This window comes from Misgurnus anguillicaudatus, chromosome 3 (assembly GCF_027580225.2).
Source record: "Misgurnus anguillicaudatus chromosome 3, ASM2758022v2, whole genome shotgun sequence".
NCBI lineage: Eukaryota > Metazoa > Chordata > Actinopteri > Cypriniformes > Cobitidae > Misgurnus > Misgurnus anguillicaudatus.
In genome coordinates this window covers 1,548,096-1,555,932 of record NC_073339.2, presented here as the reverse complement: position 1 = coordinate 1,555,932, position 7,837 = coordinate 1,548,096, and the positions used below count along the sequence as shown (strand labels likewise).

Genomic DNA, 7,837 nt, shown 5'->3' with positions numbered 1-7,837 from the left:
TTGAAGATGTTTGATTATTTTTGTAATTTCATACATTTTTCTTATCCATCCATCTTATTTTCATTCTTCATTTTTATATGGTACAAGAAAAAATTGTAGAATGAAAATAACACAAAACTCAGAACATTACACTCGTACAGCATGGGAATTATGCAGGTGGTGGTCACCAGCAAACCAGCACCAAAACACAATGCTGGTCTTGCTGGTATGCTTTTTTCAGCAGATGTGTCAAATCAATGGGAAATTATTAAAATGTATTTTTGTTAACACATATTTAAGTTAACGATATGAAGAAAGAGATAAAAGAATTCGCTAAAATAACCCAGCAGGCATTTCAACATTGATTCACCGTTGAATCAACGTCAAGGACAAAGTTGAATCAACGTTGAATTACCTTTTGATTTTGCACATTTATTCAATGTTGAACAATATATTACATTATTTCAATCAAATTTCAACTTTGATTTTTAAACATTTTATTAACCTTTTTCAACCGTTTACCATTCACCGTTGTTTCAATGTTGTAAAAACAACAGACCTTTTTTCAACCAAATTTCAATGTTGAAGGTCGGTCATAGGCCTGCTGGGAATGTAATCTCTAAGGTAAAAAGAAATGTCAAATAACATTTCATTTACTTGAACGAATCTTACAGCAGTTTTACCGCCATCTCCGTTTTAACATGAATCTAAAGCTAACATCATCATAGCCTACTCTTCATAGATGTTAAAATACCAGTGCGATGTTTGTGGTAACCGTGGTACAATAATTGACTATGGTCCTTTGAATTATTTTAAAATAATGCACACCTGCGGTGTAACGGCACTCCGCTTCGCATCGTGCCACATTACCACCTTGAGTGTGCATTATTTTCTTATAATTCAATAGCCTGTCATCAGTTACTCCTTACTTATTTGTTATATCTTACAAACCCTACAGGGAACGTTCTGGGAACGTTCCCTCCAGGTTATAAAATATAAACTAATATAACCTACACGGAACGTTCCCAGAACGTTTTTATTTGGCTCCCAAAAAATTAACCAGATGGGAACGTTAGGGGAACACTTTGTGTTTGCTAGAGAGTGACAATAAAAGGCTGCGTACAAATACCCGCACTTGCGGTCTTGGCCACTCAAGAGCGCTTGCACACGACAGAGTGAAAGGGTGCAACATGAAGTATAATGAATTGCACTTACAAAGCATTTTTTATCTTTGGTAATGTCAATTTAAACATTTTACTATTAATCAAATCTTGTTAACATGAACGCACTGCATCTGAACTAACATGAACAAACCATGAACAGCTGTATTAACTAACGTTAACAAAAATTAACAAATACAATAACAAATGTATTTGCTCATGGTTAGTTCATGTTTAATAGGCTACAATAACTATGTTGACAAATTATACATTATTGTTATTGTATTGTATGTTACCAATAATTGCATAGGCCTATAGAAATATTATGCTATTTTGGGGGGGGGGACTTCGGGATACCTCCCTGAAATGACTTTTTGCAGGTTGGGAATGGGATGTCTGGACGCCAATGAATGTAGTAAGTGAAGTGTTGGGTGTCTTCTCTCTCCAGTACAGCAGGAGATGCTCTGCAGCTCTTTAGTCCGCCAATAAACCCACTAAAGAAAGAAAGAAAGAGCTCACAACTTAGTGAGAGCCAGATGACATTAAATTTACAGCTTTTATTGCAAAGAGGATCAGAGAACATTTGCTTTCAATTTTTGTTTCCTTTCTTGAAGATAACTGGGTTATTAAAAAGGATTTAAGTAAGTGTGGGTTGACCTCTTGATCCACACTCCAGTCCAGATGGTGGCGGTAATGCTCCAAAAAGCTGGTTGCAATCCGCCATTCAAAATCATAAGAAGAAGAAGAAGAAGAAGAAGAAAGACAGAAGAGAGAAAGAGCTTGCATGTGATGTGTTTGTGTATCTCAGTGTTTTTCTCTCTTGAGTGTTTTATTCAATGTAAACAGAGTCTTGTCTCTGTGTATTTTAGTGTTGATGATGGATGTGATGTGCTGTAAATCAGTAGGAACTGATCTGTCCATGCTGGATATTGATGATTTCATCACAGAAATCTCTCAGCTGAAGAAAGAGGTGGCGTTACTGGAGACAAAGCTGAGGTTAAGAGGAGATGAAGGACTGAAGAGAGAGGTTTGTACAGCTTAAACATCCTTTACCTGAATCAGACAACATCAAATCATTTCTAATCTTACTCTGTGTGTGTTTGTTGTGAATCTTCCACACAGGACTCCGAGCTCAGTCTGACTTTACTCTGTTATACTGAGTCAAAGCACACAGACGCTCAGGACACTACAGTGTGTGACAGTAATCAGGACTTACAGGATGATGAATCTACTGATCAAACCTCCACAGAGTCTCTGGATTCTGTCTGTAACGCTGGAGAACAGCAGCAGATCCTGCAGACCAAACTCAACATGTGTTCAGTCAAACTCATCGACTGCAGGAACCTCATGATGAAGATCAAAACTGAACCCACAGAAATAAAAACTGAACCCAGAGAAGATGAAGATCATACTGATGAAGTTGATGACGGCAATAACTTTTTTCCTTCAGGTATATGTCCCCCTTTTATTGTCATGTCAGTTCATGTTTCGTTATGTGACTCAAATCAAAAGACAGCTCTGTTGTAATAGTGCTTCTGTGGCAGTGATGTGAGTATATATAAAAATTTGGACGATAAGTAAGAGGTTGTTTCACTTTCTTAAAGTAAAAAAATATATACCGCTGGGCTGCGTATTTGAGACGTCACAGAACTGTATACAGTGCATCCAGAAAGTATTCATAGCACTTCACTTTATCTCACTGTTCATTCTTGAAATGTATGTAAAACTTAATTGTAGTTCACTTGTGGTAAATTCAGTTGATTGGTTTGAGTTGATTTGGGAAGGAACACACTTGTCTATATAAGATAGGGTTGTAAAATACCAGAAATTTTCTAGGATGGACTCTTTCCATGGGAATTAACAGGAAAATATGGGAATAAATTGGGAGTTAAAAAAATGCCTATAAGAGTTGCCTATAACAGTTAAAAAAAATTTGCAGAATAATTTTGTTTAAACAACAAGATTTCATGGAATTTTATATAGCTTTGAATATGAGTATTTTTTCTTTAAAAAAAAAACTAACGTTTTAATAGATTTTATAAGTGTAGGGTATATTTGTAATTAGAAACCAATAAATAAATAAATGTTCCGCAAATTGAAAGACTTGAAATGAAAATATCAGTGGCAATACACATTCTGGTGGCTTTACAGAGGTCAAAACACAATATATGTCTATATGAATAAATAAATATCAGCAAATTAAAACACTTGAAGGAGAAAAATAATTGGAAATAATTAGGATGACTGTTTTTAAATCTAATGCAAACTGTAGTCAGAACGTGAACAAACTAAATCTTGTCTATGCATTAACAGCGCATAAATAAAAAAACAGAAAACTAAAACACTAAAAAAAAAGTTAGCCTGCGTCACAGCCTACTATAAGAAAAGAACCAGAGTTTGTCCGCGTGGTTAGGAAAAACTGAGCCGATGCACGCATCTTTACAAACATCTGGGGCCTCGTGTATAAAGCATGCCTACGCACAAAACAGGGCTGGAAACGTGTGTACGCCAGTTCCCACGCAAAGGTTGTGATTTATAAAAAAACAAACTTGACAGGAGAATGGGCTTGCAAGGTGGGATATTAGGATGATTCATGTACGCACACTTGCAGGTGATCTGTGATTTATTAAGGGAACATTGCTTTGCTTTATAAGTCTTCATAATTTTTGGCTTTTGTGCATACGTAGACTTTTAGTAAGAATCCTATGCACAGTTTTATACATGAAGCCCCTGAGCTATATTTTTGAGGTTGAAAAAATCATAAATGCATATAACATTTGCCTGCAGAATATGCACTTCAACATTTTAATTAAAAAATTACTCTCTACAAATGATCACTCCACGTCACATGTCTGTCAATCAAGGACTGAACTAAGTAATATTTATTTGAATAAGCCTTTCCTGGTCGACTAATGATTAGGGGGCAGCCCAAATTTATTTGATGAAAAAAAGATTTTTAGTCAAATAAATCTACGGCTTGATGAGCGTAAGTATATCAGAATTCCTCAAATTTTCAATTTTCTTGAACACTTATGACCAAACAAAATGTTTGTTTATGTTGGTAAATTACATAGTTTATATACATTTCCAAATAATTTCCATAAAGTCTTGTTAAGTTTCCAATTTTGAAAACCCAGATAAAGTTCCCATGTAAAGTTTCTGGAAATGTACTGGCAATTGTTCACGCAACCTTTCCTTATTTAACCCAGACGTGTTAGCGTTCAGAATGAACTATGAATACTTTCTGGATGGACTGTATAGCACATCTAACATTAATTTGGTTGTAACTTTTTATTATTTACTTTTTACAGTTTATATAGTATGCATTTGTCACCCATTTTAAGTAAAATTGTACTAAATGTATCCCCTTGTTCCCTGCAGTTTGTGTAAATGTTAATCAGAAGATATTTCTTATGCTCTTGTTTTTTTTAGATGTAAAGAGTGAATTATGTTGTGATGTAGAAATAACATCATCAAGATCCAAAGAGCGTCTGACAGGACAAACTAAAGAGAAGAAACTTCATTCACAAGAGCACAGAGAGGAGAAGTTGTTGTTTGACTGTCAGCAGTGTGGGAAGAATTTTGACTTTTTATCTCAATTAAAACTTCACATGAGGACACACAGTGATGAAAAGCCTTTCCACTGCACTGAATGTGACAAATATTTCAGAACCAAACAAAATCTTAAAGTTCATCAGAGAATTCACAGAGAAGAAAAACCATACGAGTGTCCTCACTGTAAGAAGAGATTCAACCACAAACCTTATCTGAAGAAACATGTGTTTTTACACACCAATGAGAGACCGTATCAGTGCGGTGAATGTGACAAAGCCTTTAGAGATTCAAGTTCTTTAAAATTCCATAAAAAAATACACAGTGAGGAGAAACTCTTCCAATGTTCACACTGTGGTAAACGTTTTCAGCAGAAATCTCATCTGATAGTCCACGAGAGACTTCACACTGGAGAGAAACCTTACGTCTGCTCTCTGTGTGGTAAGAGTTTCTCCGATCCATCTCATTTTAATATTCATAAGAAAGTTCACACTGGAGAGAAACCTCATCACTGTAGCATTTGTGGGATGAGTTTTCATCAACATCACATTTTAGTGAGACACCAGATAATTCATACAGGTGAGAAACCTTACAAATGCTCTCAGTGTGAGAAGACATTTGCTCGGTCAGGTTCCTTAAAAATCCATGAGAGAATTCATACAGGTGAGAAACCTTACCACTGCTCCATCTGTGAAAAGAGATTTGCTTATTCGAGAAGTCTTCATAATCACCAGAAGAAACACAGAAGAACAAAGTACACTTGAATCATCTGAGCTTTCTGTTTATTCATAAGGGGGTTTATTGAACTTTCATGCCGATTGAAAGCCAAAAACATTGTGTGTAATGCAATGGATGTAGCTGTGTGTCGCAAGGGATCTCAGGTTTTGGAAGGAGAACAAAACTGCAATCATTCCCGGGTTTCGGACACAATATGCCGGAGAGCATTGCTAGAGGATGAATATATTGTATTGCAATAGGTAGCGTTTAAGTATTACCATTAAATGAAAACTAAATAACAGATTTCCAAACTGTTTCCAATGTATGTAAGATATAACCTGATAGTAGAAAGAAAGAAAGTTTAGAAAAAAGAGAGTCAGCATTGAGAACAGGAAGCTTGGCCTAATGGCCTGAACACCAGAGCTCAGGTAAAGAAGAAAAACATAGAGAATGAGCCAAGAGCAGAGCTCAGTGAGACCTGCCAGAAGAAGATGAAGATGCGAGAAAGCAAAAGCCCAGAACTTCTCAAAACATTGCCTTTATCTTCTATCCCTTGGTCATGTGCATAACCCAACATGAGACATTGAGAGCAAAGGAATGCAAATGCTTCAGGATGGAAATTGGGGTTGTGACAGAGTAACAAATCCTACATTTTTAATCTTGGTGTTTTTTGCAGGAAAGCAATCAAAAGATTTTGTATTGAAGAAATTAAGTTGATGAAATGTTCTAGCAGTTTTCACATTATTAATCTTAAGATAAATCAAATGATTGTTTTGTCACTTTTGTAAGTGAGTTTTGATAAAAGTGTTTTCCAGTTAACAGAGAAAAGTTTTAAGAACCTTCCTCCAATTTTCCAATAACATTAAGCCAACAAGTTTTTTTTACGTTTTAGGAATGTTTATTGTTTGTGTAAATGTAACAGTAATGTTACATTCCATCATATTCAAACATTATGACAATGTCATGTTTTCATGTTCACACAATGTTTAAAACACCTGTTTTGTATATTTAAACAAAATATTTCCTTGTTATGTAAATGATAGAGAAACATTTTATTCAATTTTTTTGTTATAAAACATTATTTTGAATGCTCTGTAAAATATTGCTGTAGAAATTTACTGATTATGTTTAGATGTTAATGTTTTATTCAAAGGTGTCCTTATGGCGATCAGTGTTTGTTTTAGTTGGACATATGACCCTTGGCTTTTATCTTGTTAATTTTTCTCTGGTTGTTTTAACTGTGGTGACAAGCGTGCAATTCTATGGTGGTATTTAAATACTAATGTTCAAGATTTTCATCTAATAAATTGACTTATTTACTCCGTGATTAATCTACCATTAAAAGTATTTTTGTCAGTAGTACTACGGCAGGGATGTCCAATCCTGCTCCTGGAAAGCCGGTGTCTCTGCAGAGTTTTATTCCAACCCAAACATACCTGATCCAGCTAATCCAGGTCTTACTAGGCAGATTAGATACTTTGAGGCAGGTGTGGTGAGGGAAGTTTTAGCTAAACTCTGCAGGACACAGGCCCTCCAGGACCGACTTTGGACACCCCTGTACTACAGCATGAAAGCCAGCACTCTCATAACAATTTGTCATCCGGAAAGATTTTGAAATGCTGTGCAATTTAAAAACACAAACATCAAGAATCAGTATGGGTATGGATCTCAACAATTGTGACGATTATCAAGCTAATTAAGATCAAACAATCAACTGCAATGCAAGCTGTGAGTCCTGGATGAGATTTATAATTTGTTGATCCCCACCATGCAATGCAGCATGAATTGTTTCATTTTATTGTCATCATGAATGAGATTCATACTCTGATTCTTGATGTTTGTCTGCAGACTGTTTCCAGAATATTTGAAATGTTTCCTTAAAGGAGTCTAATTAATTATAAGATTTTTTTAAGATGTAAAATAAGTCTTGGTGTTCTTGGAGTGCATATTGTTAAATTAAATAAAAAATGTCCTACCTTTTGATATATGAATTATGGTATTTTACTATGTGACCCTTAGAAACATGAATAATTTGTAATATGCTGTATAACCTCGAAAACAACTAATAATCCATTATTTCTACTATGTACACCAAGTATTATATACAGGTGCTGGTCATATTTATATTCATTCATTCAACACCTGCAAAGGCATTTAAATGGTCTCTCAGACTAGTTATGTAGGCTACACAATAATGAGGAAGACTGCTGACTTGACAGTTGTCCAAAAGACGACTACTGACACCTTGCACAAGAAGGGCAAGACACAAAATGTAACTGCAAAACAGGCTGGCTGTTCACAGAGTTCTGTGTCAAAGCACATTAGAGAGGCGAAGGGAAAGAAAAGATGTGGTAGAAAAAAAGTGTACAAGCAATAGAGATAACCGCACACTGGAAAGTATTGTGAAACAAAACCCATTGAAAAATGTA

General features: G+C 35.4%; 1 protein-coding gene across 1 annotated transcript; it reads left to right on the top strand.

Annotated features, from left to right (window-relative positions):
• The first annotated feature begins 1,684 nt into the window (after positions 1-1,684).
• On the top strand, positions 1,685-7,391 carry LOC129445350 (uncharacterized). The gene is made up of 3 exons (XM_055206562.2): positions 1,685-2,166; positions 2,262-2,589; positions 4,572-7,391. Exons 1-3 carry the CDS (start codon positions 2,014-2,016, stop codon positions 5,453-5,455), a joined length of 1,365 nt encoding a protein of 454 aa, XP_055062537.2. The 5' UTR covers positions 1,685-2,013; the 3' UTR covers positions 5,456-7,391.
• The last annotated feature ends 446 nt before the right edge of the window (positions 7,392-7,837 follow it).

Coding starts and splice junctions, on each gene's coding strand:
- LOC129445350 (XM_055206562.2), top strand. CDS start 2,014: ATGATGGATGTGATGTGCTGTAAATCAGTAGGAACTGATCTGTCCATG. Junction 2,167..2,261: donor ATGAAGGACTGAAGAGAGAG/GTTTGTACAGCT, acceptor TCTTCCACACAG/GACTCCGAGCTCAGTCTGAC. Junction 2,590..4,571: donor CAATAACTTTTTTCCTTCAG/GTATATGTCCCC, acceptor TGTTTTTTTTAG/ATGTAAAGAGTGAATTATGT.